At 44.3% G+C, this 14,445-nt stretch overlaps 1 protein-coding gene across 1 annotated transcript; it reads right to left on the reverse strand.

The window, feature by feature from the left end:
* Positions 1-412: 412 nt before the first annotated feature.
* Positions 413-12,823, reverse strand: ARPC1A (actin related protein 2/3 complex subunit 1A). The gene is made up of 10 exons (XM_070955460.1): positions 12,699-12,823; positions 11,553-11,641; positions 8,870-8,974; positions 7,073-7,295; positions 6,170-6,277; positions 5,371-5,583; positions 4,237-4,312; positions 3,910-4,103; positions 2,204-2,294; positions 413-836 (listed from the first exon to the last, which is right to left on the reverse strand). The coding sequence occupies exons 2-10, from the start codon at positions 11,614-11,616 to the stop codon at positions 798-800; spliced, it is 1,113 nt and encodes a 370-aa protein (XP_070811561.1). The 5' UTR covers positions 11,617-11,641; positions 12,699-12,823; the 3' UTR covers positions 413-797.
* Between the last annotated feature and the right edge of the window lie 1,622 nt (positions 12,824-14,445).

The following is a 14,445-nucleotide window of genomic DNA, read 5'->3' on the forward strand; positions in this document are numbered from 1 at the left end:
GAAGATGTCGTCCAGGGCTGGTAGCTGGAGTCCGATGATATTCTGGGCAGTTTTAATGATGCTCTGTAGAGCTTTTTTGTCCACTACAAAGCTGCTCCCATACCATGCAAGAATGCCGTATGTCAGGACACTCTCAATGGTGCTGCGATAGTAGGACAGAAGTAGATGCTGAGATAGATTTATCTTCCTGAGCATTCTCAGGAAGTACAGCCTCTTCTGTGCCTTCTTTGCAAGCATGTTACTGTTCATAGTCCATGAGAGGTCCTCCGAGATATAAATGCCCAGAAATTTAAAACTACCAACCCTCTCCTAGTAACTCTTCCAAATTTAAATGTTTTCTCCAGTGAATTCCCACATCTGACACGGCCAAAATAACCGAGACGTAGCAAGATGCTTTTTTTTTTAAATGTTTATTTTTATTTTCTAGCAGACAAGCTGAACATCGAACTCCCCCTTTTTAAGTTAGTGTTTCATACTTCCTTGCAATCAACTATTTTAAGGAGCAGCTTTGGTAAAGAAAGGGAATGAAAACCAACCAAGGAAAATTAAAAAACAACAACAACAACGATGAACCCACAAACCCAAATATATACCACGATCACAGCTGATTGGCAGATCAATATATATATCACCAAAGGGAAGGGGGAGGGATAGGGAAATGGGGGGAGGGGGGAATATTTCACCGTCGTCGTTTTTTTCAGTGCCTTTTTTTTTAAAAAAAGAAAGTGATCCATCTTCACCCTGTCTTTTCAAGTCTGTGCAGGCTTCAGAGCAGGCTGCCTTGCCAGAGAACCGTTCTACATTATCCGTAGACCCTGAATGGAGGACTCCAATGTCTAGACGATGATGGAGGGGGGGAAAAAAGAAATAAGGAAGCTGGTTATTCACCGTGACAAAAGAAGGCATCTACAACTCTATGGAAATCTACAGTAGTGGCCAAACTTGTGGAAACCTTTTTGGAAAAAGTGTATTTTTGAGGTTTGATGGCTAATAACACTTTTTTTTTTTTTTAGGAATTTCAAGATAATCCTATTCCACTGCTGGGATGGTTTGCCTGAACCGGTAGTAAAAAAATACTTTAAAAAGTAAAAAAAAAAAAAAAAAAAAAACACCACTTCCCTCTATCTTGGGTCTCTCAGCTGATCGTCGGAACTTTTTTTAAAAAAAAACTTTTTAGGCATTTTTTTTTACTACTGGTTCAGGCGAATAGGTAGTAACAAATGCTTTAAAAAAGTAAAAAAAAAAAAAAAGAGGCTCCGACGATCACAGCTGTGCCACGCGATTGTCGGAACCTTTTTAAAAAAACTTTATAAAAGCATTTTTTACTACCTAATTCGCCCGAGCCGGTAGTAAAAAAAATGCTTTAAAAAAGTTTATATAAAAAGGTTCCCACGATCACCCATCACAGCTGATCACCCCTCACCCCCGTGCTGTTCTACTTACCTTCTCAAGCCTCCTTTTGGTGCCCACTGCATGTGCGCAGCTCATGTTTAATGTGCACTGTGCATGTGTGCGCACGTTTGGTGGCCAGTAAACCAGTAGTAAACTGGTTCAGGTTACACCACTGTCCTACACCATCTCTGACAAATGGCAGTCCAATCTCCCCTTGAAAGCTTCCAGGGATGAAGCTCCCACAACCTCTGAAGGCAACTTCTGTTTCATCGATTGATTGTTTTCACCGTCATAAAATGTCTCCTTATTTCCAGGTTGAATCTCTCCTTGATCAGTTTCTATCTATTATTCCTTGTTTGGTCTTCAGCTGCCTTGGAAAACAGCTTGACCCCCTTCCTCCTCTCTGTGGCAGCTCCTCAAGTATTGGAAGACTGCTATCCTGTCTCCCCTGGTCCTTCTCTTCACTAGACTAGCCATGCCCAGCTCCTGCAACTGTTCATCCTATGTTTTAGTCTCCAGTCCCTTCATCATCCTGGTTGCTCTTGTACACAAGAGTTGAGTCAACCAACGGTCAGCGCTGAATTGGAGCTAGGTAAATGGAGTTCAAGAGGGATTGGAATTAGCTCATTTGTGGGAGCGTACAGATTCTAGACTAATTCCTCTCTTGACTCCACCCTCTCTCCTTCTCCTTCTCCTTCTCCTTCTCCTTCTCCTACAATTACAGAGTTAACAGAGGAGCTGGCAAATGTTACGTCAACCGTAAGGTTGGCTGGCATAATCCATCAAGGATAAACTGGGCAGTCAAACATACCTTGAAGTCCCAGATGGTCATTGCTCCGTCAATACCAGTGGTGCAAAACTTGCGACAATCTTGCTTGTCCACTTCATAAATAGACACTTGACTGCAAGAAGAAGAGAGGGAAGAGGAGAGTGGACTCTGCATTAGACTCAGAAGAAATTGTACACCTGTTTTAATTTTGTTTTTAACTCTGCTTTGATTCACGCTTTGGTACTGTTTTATTATGCGTTTTGTAAACCGCCCAGTTCACTTAGGGGAAATGGAAAGTGTAGAGATTTGGTGAATGAATAGGTAAACAGATCCTGATGACTATATGAAGAAGTTGCAGGATGCAATCTAGAGTTTGGGAGAATAGGAAGCCTTCTCAGGGGAAACTACATAGGTCAACAGTTCGATATTCCAATTCAGGTCTTTCTTGGAAAAATATTTCAGTAGCTAGCAATTGATCTTCTAGCTCAGGGGTCTCCAAACTTGGCAGCTTTTAAGACTTGTTGGACTTCAATTCCCAGAATTCCCCAGCCAGCATGAATTGTGGGAGTTGAAGCCCACAAATCTTAAAAAGTTGGCAAGTTTGGAGACCTCTGTTCCAACTGTTGCTGCTTCAAATCAATTTCAAAAGCCAGAAGGAGTGAGTTTATGGACCTCCATCAGAATTCTCCCCTTCTTCTTCGCCTTATCTCCCTTGTCGGGCACAAGGAATCAAGAATGACACCATGGGCTACTCCAGAGAAGTTTCTTTATTGTTGCTTGTCTACATAGGAGCCTTGGTGGCGCAGTGGTTAGAATGCAGTATTGTAGGCTGACTCTGCATTCCCACTGCCAGGAGTTCGATCCTGACCGGCTCAAGGTGGACTCAGCCTTTCATCCTTCTGAGGTTGGTAAAACGAGGACCCAGATTGTTGGGGACAATAGGCTGACTCTGTAAACTGTTTAGAGAGGGCTATAAAGTACTGTAAAGTGGTGCATAAGTCTAAGTGCTATTGCTATTAAGAATGGTTAGAATACAATATTGCAGGCTAATTCTGCCCACTGTCAAGAGTTCAATCCTGACCGGCTCAAGGTTGACTCAGAATTCCACCCTTCCAAGGTCATTAAAACGAGGACCCAGATTGTTGGGGACAATAGGCTGACTGTAAACTGTTTATAGAGAGGGCTGTAGAGCACTGTGAAGCGGTGGAAACCAAAGATAAAGTAATCATAATCTTACTATGGTTGGCCGAAAGCCCAGAAGCAATTTGCAGAGAATCCAGACACGAAGGAGAGTGAAATAAAGTTGTTCCCTACAAATTGCTTCAGTCGGCATTCCTCCTTAAATAGGCTGAGTGGTCAATTAGCCCCAAGCCTTACTCCTGCCTTACTCCTGCCTTTTTGCAGCTCTGCCCGCCCGTGCATCGAGAAGAGGCTCCTCCTCTTCGTCCTCTTCACTTAAGGGAGCTTCTGAAGGCCCTGGCAGAATCCCTGCCTCTGGCACCACATCTTCTCCAGCCTCCTCATAGTCTGACTTGAGTGCCAGCTGCACAGGCTGCTGGCGCAGCACCAGACCAGCCTCCTCGTTGTCAGAATCAGCTACAATCTGCACAGGCTGCTGACGGGCCACAACAGTGACTACAGAAGGCCGTGTGCATGTGCAGAGGTGGCGTGCGCGAGCACTCACATTTGCGAACCGGCAGGGAAGGAAAGTGAATCCCCACTTCTGTATATGCCCTACGGTCACTCACGTAATGCTGTTCTGATGCAGCGTCTCCAGTGTAGCGTGGCGGTCTTCCGTAGTGGCTCTCTTGTCCATGTTGCGGAAACGCTCCATGGCCGAAACGTTGCGCTGAATGCTCTGCTTAGGAATGTCAAGCTTCGAGACAAAGTTGAGGGCTCCACGGTCGTCACAGTTGAAAAGCATCGGGCAGCAATCGTGGCCCTGGAAGGAAACAGCGCATCCCACGCTTTGGAATCGGCGTTCCTCGAGCCTGACCGCTTGGAAGACGCAGGGACTTCAACTCCCAGAATTCCCCAGCTCTCAAGAGCTTCCCAAACTAAGCAAAGACACTTACAGCAGCCACCACGCTGTTCTCTGAGACGAAGGATACGCTCAGCAAGGGGAGAAACTCGGTTTTCAGCTGAGAGAGCCTAAAACACAAGGCAGATGGTCAAAAACGTAGCATCGCACCAAAACCTTTTCCATTCTTTGCACTGTGTAAAACGATCACCTTGTCCATTAGGGCAATTCCAAACTACGAAGCCAACAGACTGCACATCTCAATTCCTGAGCCCTGGTGGCGCACTGGTTAAAGTGCAGGATTGCGGGCAAACTCTGCCCACAGCCTGGAGTTCGATCCCGACGGGGTTCAAGGTAGCCTTCCCTCCTTCCGAGGTTGGAAAAATGAGGACTGAGATTGTTGGGGGCAATATTCTAACATTGTAAATAACCCAGAGAGTGCTGTAAAGCACTACGGGGCCATACAGTATGTATATATATATATATATATATATATATATATATATATATATATATATATATATATATATATATATATATATATGGAGTGAAAAAGAGGGCTGTGAAAATATCTACAGACCCCTCGCATCCTGGACATAAACTGTTTTAACTCCTACCCTCAAAACGACGCTATAGAGCACTGCACACAGAACAACTAGACACAAGGACAGTTTTTCCCTGAATGCCATCACTCTACTTAACAACTAATTCCCACAACACTGTCAAATAATTTACTAAGACTGTATTACTATTCTTCTTCTCTTCCTTACTAGTACCTATCTCTTCACACTTATGACTATAACCATGTTGCTTCTATCTTTCAATTTATATTGTTTTTGTTTCCTAGTACCATTTGAAAGCTTAGTGAAAGACTATCACTAAGTGTTGTATCTTTTTATTCTCAATGAATGTATTTTATTCTCCTTACGTACACTGAGAGCATATGCACCAAAGACAAATTCCTTGTGTGTCCAATCATATATTTGGCCAATAAAGAATCCAATCCTATCCTATCCTATCCTCCTAAATGATTGCTATTGTCTGCAATGTAAGCTCGATGCCTGAGGCTAAATGTATTCCTTTTTTTAGAATTGGGGGGACCCTCTCCATGGGCACGCAAAACAGCTGGACCCCCGCACTGGATGGCATTCAGAGCTGCATTCCCCTGACCCCGGCCGCAGCTACTTACATCATGTTTTTCGAGGCGTCTGCAACGGATACGGTGCTATCGTGGCTGACCCAGGCAAGACGGTTCCCACTGGCAGAAAAACTGACGCTGTGGACCCAACCGCCACTGCCGGTGCCTCCGAATTCAGCCATCAGCTGCCCAAAGGGCATTTTGGAGCCCCAAGGCGTGCTGGCTGGTTTCTCGTCTACTTCCTTAATGTAGGCTGAAAACACCCTGCGGGAGGCGAAAGTTAGTACCTGAGGGGAAATGTTATGGAACTACCAGAGAAAGGTAGCTTGATTTACGACCACTTTTAAGCCCACTTCACGGTTGTGAAGTGAGCTCTGCCCCATTTTAAGACTTTTCTTGCCACCGTGCCATCTGATAAAAGTCTCAGTTGCAAAAACGTTGATGTTAAATATTAAAACAGCAGTTAAGCAGACATTAATAAGTTAAAAAGAAACCCACAAAAAATAAAAAAACAACAACTAGCTATCTGAAATAAAATAGGACTGAAGCAGGGGTGAAATTTAAAAAATTCCCCTGCCGGTTCTGTGGGTGCTGGCTGGGGGATTCTGGAAGTTGAAGTCCACCCATCTTCAAGCTACCAAGCTTGAGAAACACTGCACTAGTTAATTTTCCTCACTGTCAGGAAATTTCTCCTGAGTTCCAGGTTGCTTCTCTCCTTGATGAGTTTCCACCCGTCGCTTCTTGTCCTGCCCTCAGGAGCTTTGGAGAATAGGTTGACCCCCGCCTCTTCTTTGGGGCAGCCCCTCAAATACTGGAATACCCATTTCATAAAAGCTACGAGCGTTCTCACCTGCATTTAAAATCACAGGATCCGGCTGCCAGCAAGACGTTATTGGGGTGCCAATCTAGGCTAAGGACGGTGGAACGAATGGGCTTCTTGATATGCTTGCTCACCCACCTAGGAAACAGGAAAAGGACCTCCCGCATCACTCTCCTTAAGCTACGGTGCTGAATATGCACTAAAGATGCCATTCACATCCCTGTTGGCTGCAAAATGGGTCTGAACACTACAAATGACTGGCTGACCTCATGACACCAATTTTGTTGGCTCTTAGGTCCATAAAGGTAAAGTTTTCCCCTGCTCTGTCTTGTCCGACTCTAGGGGCCGGTGGTCATCTCCATTTCTTAGCCGAGGGAGCCAGCATTGTCCAAAGATGCTTTTGTGGCCATGTGGCCAGCATGACTATACGCCAAAGTGCATGGAACGCTGCTACCTTCCCACAGAAGTGGTACCTATTCATCTACTCGCATTTTCAGGCTTTCAAACTGCTAAGTGGGCAGGAGCTGAGGCGAGTGACGGGAGCTCACCCCATTGCACGGCGCTGGGTCTCGAACCCGGGTTCTCCAGCTGACAAGCTCAGCCTCTTAACTGCCCTCATTATTTCAATTGTTACTTGCTAATTGCTAAAACCAAGGAACCTTAGCTTAGCGTTTTGAAACCTTCTATTTCAACGTTAGCACCATTCTTTAGCCGATCACGAAGATACTTTGGGAACAGACGGAGCTGGCTAATCTTTCTGGGAACGTAGCAACGAACTCTGGGATGGGTTCATTTTCTTTCAAGTCACGTAAAAGAGGAGAAAGAGCGAGAGGCCGACAGCTCGGCAGTGAATTCACCGCCGGGAACCCGATTTTCCAGTTTATTACCAGGCCAGAGGAAGGACGGTCGCAAGAGATGACCCCGTTCACTCACCAGTCGTTTTCAGATTCAAAGTAGCAGACGGAGATGAGCCGAGCACCACTTCCAACCGCAAATTTGTTCTCCAAAGGGGACCATTTCACAAAAGTGGCTGCTCGGTTGATCCGGAGGATGACCAAAGTCGGCTTCCAAACACCGTCCTTCTGACTCCAGACGTAAGCGTTGCGGTCAGCCCCGCAGGTCACAATGCGGTCGCTCTTGGGGGCCCAGTCGATGCCTGTAATTGAGAGAACGGGCTGTTTTCAAAGGTAAACGTGAAAGGAATGTAATGGCAACGGGCTCAGCTTCTGAAGGCCACAGTTCTGAAATCATTGCTGTGGTTTCTCAGGAAGCTCAAACTGCCCAAGGAGCTGCTGATCCAGTTCTACAGAGGAATTATTGAGTCTGTCATCTGCACCTCTATAACTGTCTGGTTTGGTTCTGCAACCCAACAAGACAGACACAGACTTCAGAGGATAAATAGAACTGCAGAAAAAACAATTCCTACCAACCTGCCTTCCATGGAGGACCTGTATACTGCAGGAGTCAAAAAGAGGGCTGGGGAAATATTTACAGACCCCTCGCATCCTGGACATAAACTGTTTCAACTCCTACCCTCAAAACAAGGCTGCACACCAGAACAACTAGACACAAGGACAGTTATTTACTGAACGCCATCACTCTGCTAAACAAATAATTCCCTCAACACTGTCAAACTAGTTACTAAGTCTGCACTACTATTAATCTTCTCATCATTCCCACCACCCATCTCCTCCCACTTATGACTGCATGACTGTAACTTTGTTGCTGGTATCCTTACGATTTATATTGATATTGTTTCCTGATTGCTTATTTGTAACCTATGACTATCATTAAGTGTTGTATCTTATGATTCTTGATGAACGTATCTTTTCTTTTTATGTACACTGAGAGCATATGCACCAAAGATGAATTCCTTGTGTGTCCAATCACGCTTGGCCAATAAAGAATTCTATTCTATTCTATTCTATTCTATTCTATTCTATTCTATTCTATTCTATTCTATTCTATTCTATTCTATTCTATTCTATTCTATTCTATTCTATTCTATTCTATTCTATCCTACTCCTACTCTACCTTGACAAGTTTCAGTTGTGTGGACTTCAACCCCCAGAATTCCCCCCAGCCATCTTGCCACAGGTAACCAAGGAAACAAGATTCTTATGGCTCTTCATTCATCGGGTGGAACGCCAAGAAAAAGGGAACGGGGGATGCAAAATCTTCAAAACAAAACAAACTGAGGCTGTCGTTTATGAGTGAATTCATTCATTCTGTCAATCTCTTTTCCCAGAGAAGACTGAAATGTCCCTCTGCTTCTCCTTGGTCATGTCTAAAAGTCTTCCACGTTTTCTTTCTCAGCCTCCGAGATTTGTCTTACATCAAGTGTGCTATGCGTTTACACAACTCCTCTTTAACTCCTAAAGTGGCTTAACCAGGAATTCGGAAGAACAAACTTTGCAAGAAAAAGACAAATGTTTCTCATGAAATGGGCCATAAATGTTGGATTAGTTATATGCGGGTGATATATATCCCCCCAGCAATGGATACGTTTTCCAATGGAAAAATTGGATGGGGGTTTTTATTATTATTATTATTATTATTTTTGAAATGTGAAGGGACAAGGCACCCCAGGATGAATTCCTTCCAAAGGAAGGGAGTGCTTAAAAGAGGCATTTTACTCTCGCAGGAAATCAGAGGTTGTCTCTGCAGAGCTGTGCAGGATTTTTTTTCTCTCCACAAGGCAGAAGCTGCCTGAGCCGATGCTGCTCTTACCGGTAATGTGTCCATTGTGTTCCTTCAGTTCATGAGCTTTCATCCACTGGTTCCCATTCTTCTTATAAATGTGAACTTCGTGGTTATTCGGGCTAATGGCAATCTCTGCCAAGAGAACCATTGGATTTGCGTTAACAAAAACAGAGAGAAAGAAAAAGAGAAAGAGAGGGAGAGAGGGAGAGAGAGAAAGAGAGGGAGAGGGAGAGAGAGAGAGAGAGAGAAAGAGAGGGAGAGAGAGGGAGGGGGAGAGAGAGAGAAAGAAAGAGAGGGAGAGAGAGAGGGAGAGCGAGAGAAAGAGAGAGAAAGAGTGAGGGGGAGAGAGGGGGAGAGAGAAAGAGGGAGAGAGAGAAAGGGAAAGAGAAAAAGAGAGAGAAAAAGAAAGGGAGAGAAAGAGTGAGGAGGAGAGAGAGAGAAAGAAAGAGAGGGAGACAGAGAAAAAGAGAGGGAGAGAGAGAAAGGGAAAGAGAAAGAGAGAGAGAGGTTTAGAAAACATTATTCATTGAATCTCATCCTTTTCTTAGCAGTAATTTTTCCCAAGCCGAGAGACTCAATCTCATGTGCATAAGGCACACGGAGGTGAATATAAAACAAAAAGCAAACGCAACGGTAAGAAGCCAAAGATGTTAAACAGAAGCTGACGCTAAAGTTCAATTCAACAGAAGATGTCTTGGTGAAAAGAACTGCCACAAGGGAAAAACTGGATTACACTGACAAATAAAACTGGAGCAGTGAAAAATTTATAGCTGTGAAAGGTAGAAGGGGAAGGTTTCCACCTTTTGCACACTTTTTGGACCTGTCCTTACATCAGAAGCGTGCAACAAAGACCGTGAGGAGTCTCCAGAGGAAAGCAGCAGAGTGTGACGAGGTTAAACAGCCTTCTGTTGTTCCCCTCCTACACACCTTCCCAACTCTGTTTTGCAAACCGTCCCTCACAAAAAAGCTTAAACGGAACCTCAGTTCCTTGGTGCTGTCTGAGCTTGGTGGCCTTCTTGCAAACATTTCATTACCAAAGTGGGGTAAGTTAACATCATCAGTGCTGTGCACTGATGATGTTACCTAGTTTGGTAATGAAACGCCTGCAAGAAACCTCCCAAGCTCACACAGCACCAAGGACGTCACAGTTCACCTCTACAAATATTCTCTCCTACCTAGAACAGGGGTGTCACAACTCGATTTCATTGAGGGCCGCATCAGGGTTGTGTTTGACCTCAGGGGGCGGATGGGTATGGCGGGATGGGCGTGACCAGGGTGGGTGTGGCCAGCTTATGTCACTCGTGTCAGGGGGTGCCTGAGGTGGCCCGGGGTGGTGGCTCGGGGGGGATCCTCCTGCAGCCCTCTGCCAGCGAAAATGGAGCCTGGGAGGGCCGCATGCAGCTCGTTTTTTACTGGCAGAGGTACTTATTTCCAGGATGGCCCCGTGTTAGGAAATGATAATTACCTAACTTGTTGGGTTGGCAACATATACTGCTCAAAAAAATAAAGGGAAGACAAGCAGAAGACATCCGAGATCTGAATGAATGAAATAGCCTTATTAAATACTTTGTTTGTTACATACAGTAGCTTATACACTGCTCACACAACTAAAGGGAACACAAAACTACTGTATGTAACGAACAAAGTATTTAATAAGGCTATTTCATTCATTCAGATCTCGGATGTCTTCTGCTTGCGTTCCCTTTATTTTTTTGAGCAGTGTATAAACCCCTCAATATAGCTTTAAGACTTGTATTGCTGTATTGCATCATACTGTGTCCTGATTGGTTAGCTCTGTAGCCAATGTCCTTAAGAGGGATCTAGAAATACGGTTAGTTTCTCTTTGCTGACCATTATTGCTCTTCACTGCTCTTTGCTGTGTTTGCAACTGTTTATTGTGTATGACTATGACGATTGGTAAGAAGACTTTGTTATTGGAATATCCCTGGACTATTGTTTTACTATCTACGGCTTTATCTGTGTATGACCTGGACTGTTTCTTGGACTGTGTCTTATTACTATTCCTAAAAATTAAACACAACTCAGTGTATCTCTGTGTTGGCTGTGGTTATTTGCAACTGCTCTCAATCGCTTTCATGTGCACACCCTTGCTACTCAAGGGTTGCTCTGCGAATTCCTGAACACCCCGCAGGCCAGATCTAAGCACCCTGCAGGTCGGACTGGCCCCCGGGCCTTGAGTGTGACACGCCTGACCTAGAACCTTAGTTACTAGCAGCTCTGGGTTTTCAGCAGAGTATCAAATAAATCAGGGTGGATAAAAATCAATGATTTTTTTTAAAAAAACAAAAAAAAAATCAGATTTTTTTTATTTAAATCGGATTTTTTTGATTTTTATCAAATTTATTTTAATAAAAAACTTTTGGGGTCGTTAGTTTTCTATTTAAGATACATAAATAATTTAGTTTATTCAGCATGAAACGGAGCTGAGTTATGTAGCAGGAGGCTGTATATTCTGCAACACTGGGACTATCGGTGAGTCAACAGCGGGTCAAAGGAGTAGCAGAGATGACAGTTGCTCTTTAAAAATTATGATTTAAATCGAGTTGATTTAAATCAAGCCTTTTTACTAGTGATTCAAATCATGATTTAAATTGTGATTTAAATCAACTCGATTTAAATCAAATCTACCCTGAAATAAATATTGACTGAAATCACAGTTTAAAAAGCGAACCGTCACGACGACACTCACGCGTTCGATCTCGGTTCCAGGCATGGCAGGTGATTGGCTCAAGTAAGAACTGGTGTAGGGACATTCTGGCAGAAGGACCTTAAAAGGATCTGGACAAAGATAAGCCAACAATCAGCCGGTTGTTTACATGTCAACCCATAAACGTAGTGGAGGAGAGGCGCTGCAACCATAAAATGTATTCCAGTGGCTTGTTTTAAATTTGGGTTGAGAAAGAAAGGAGCCTTCCCAAGATCACAATCACAAAAGCAAAGAAAGAGAACTGGCTGCCACAGCCCCAAGCAGTCCATGGAGGTGATGCACAGCTGGAAATGTAAGCCAACTGAATCATCTTAACATATACATCGAATCAGTGACTCTTATACGCTGGAATGAGCCCATAATCAGATAAAACAGGTAAGTCATCTAATGACTCTCCAAACTGACCCAGCCTATCTGCTTCCCCAGACAGGAAGCTGCACAGACCATGCCCTTTGGATTAGTTTATGGTTCAAAGGATTACCCAACGCTAGAAAATGGATTTTATTTATTTATCTATGCATATTTTTACATTTATTTCCATTTCAATTGCCTTGGGAGTCCCTCAGATTGAAACAGGAGATGCATTTCTATCTGTCTACAGCAGTGGTTCCCAATGACCCACAGGGGGACAATTTGAATTTTAATGGGGGGGCAATTTGAATTTTAATGGAGGGGCAATTTGAATTTTAATTGGGGGGGGCAATTTGAATTTTAATTGGGGGGCAATTTGAATTTTAATGGGGGGCAATTTGAATTTTAATTGGGGGGGCAATTTGAATTTTAAGGGGGGCAATTTGAATTTTAATTGGGGGGGCAATTTGAATTTTAATGGGGGCAATTTGAATTTTAATGGGGGGGGCAATTTGAACCTTGTTTAAACCAAGTTAATGGCCTTTTAGGCTTCCTCCTAATGAGTAGAGTTCACTTTTTGAGTAAAGTAAGAATTATAATGTCACAGGGGGAGCATCAGGATTTTAGAGATGCTTAGGTGGGGCACGGCCCCCCCCAAAAAAGGGTTGGGAACCACTGGTCTAGATTCCCCCCTCCGGTAAGGACCCCCCCCCCCACTTTTGCCCCCTAAAGGCTCCGTCGCTTCCCCCCCCCCCACCACCCCCGGCCTTCACTCACCTCCCGGGCCTGAGGGAAGCGGGGCTCGCGGACTCTGGTCAGTCAACGCGGCTCCGCTCCTCGAGAAGCGACCGACGGCAACGACAGGAAGGCGCGGTCGCCAAGCAGGGGCCGGCTCTGGGACAAGAGCCACTGCGACTGCGCAATCTTCCCCCCCTGTGCTATAGTGCGCCTGCGCGGTGGGACAGAAAGCCTCGCCCTCTGACCTCTTCTCCCGCCACGCCCTCCTCCCCGCACTGGGCGGGCAGCGCTCTTTGCGCCTGCGCACGGGAGGGCTGCGTTCGGGAAGGGACGGTTCCTCCCTGACTGCGCTTGCGCAAGGAAACAGGTTGGGTTGGGGAGAATAAAAAAAAGAATAAAAAATAAAAAAATAAATAAAAAATAATAAGAATAATAAAATAATAAATAATAATAATAATAAAAAATAATAAAAATAATAAAAAAGGCAAGACGGGGTGACGTAGTGCGCCTGCGCACGAGAGGGCTGCGTTCCGGCAAGGAAGGTTTCTCCCTGACTGCGCTTGCGCAAGGAAACAGGTTGGGTTGGGGAAGGGGGGGGGAAAAGGTAAGACGAGGTGATGTAGTGCGCCTGCGCGGGCTGGGAAGGCTTGCAAGGCGTGGGAATGGCAGAGGCGCAACGTGCCTCGAGATTAAATTAAAAGCGAGATAAAAGTCTTTGTCAAATAATCTCGGGCATAGGAGCAATATTTGCAGAAGGGGCTGGGTGGTTTCTCCCCGCGCGGATAAATGCATGGGTGCAGCAGGGCGAGAGACAATTTTTGCACAATGCAGATTTTTGTTGTTTTTCCCAACAGTTTTTCCTGCTGTTTGCAATTTTGGGGAAGGGGCCACAAGCTGAAATGCAGCCCACTCTCTTGTTCCCGAAGAAAGGATCCGCCTGAGCATGAGAAACTGCCATCCCGTGCAAGTTTTCCTTTGGAAATAAAGGATCTCGCCCAGAAAAATAATTCCACTTTCTTCTTTGTAGAACATAAATGATATTTAACCAATTGATGCATTTCGATACAGTCTGTTTAATAGAACCTCTCCTAGTGCTTAAAGCAATAGATAACAGCATATTGTGATTTCTCCCAATATTTAAGATTCTTCCATAACTTTAAGGCACCATAGGCAATTTTCAAACATTTTTTTTTTGTTTCTTCAAAAATATATGAAGCCAAAACGATTTGCATAGTTTTCTTCCTGCGTATCTTACGTGTGCTTTGTGCATCTGCACCAACTGGGTTCATCCCATATAGTTTACTTATTTATTAAGCAAAGCATAATTGACTCCAGCAGGAACCAGGAATTCGAAAATGAAACGAATTCATACAATGTGCTAAAGGAAAAACCAAAAAAACATCCCATTTGGTTTAATGGTTGCGTAAACCTATCCATAAACAAGTGTGTGTTGTATAGTGTTGGGACCGAGTCTTACCGGAGGCCTGGATATTTAGGTACAAAAATGCTAATTTTAATGCTGTGGATTGTTCTGTCAGCTGAATTTGGGCTATGTATATTTTTAAAAAAGTTAAATTTTGCAACTGGGTCAGTTAAAAATTGCACAAGCTTTATCATTCCGAAGGTATTTTGCTGCTGGGGAAAAGTGAGTGGTTGGGTCTCAAAACCCTCCATCCCAACCCCCCCCCCCCCATGTGTTCTCCCTAGCTGCACAATCCTCAACTTACAATTTACAATTGGGACAGGAGCTTCTGTCGCTGAGTGAGGCTGTTATTAAGTGAGCCAC

Source organism: Pituophis catenifer, unplaced genomic scaffold (genome assembly GCF_029215685.1).
Source record: "Pituophis catenifer annectens isolate HBS135680 unplaced genomic scaffold, rPitCat1.0.hap2 SCAF_16, whole genome shotgun sequence".
Taxonomy (NCBI): Eukaryota; Metazoa; Chordata; class Lepidosauria; order Squamata; family Colubridae; genus Pituophis; species Pituophis catenifer.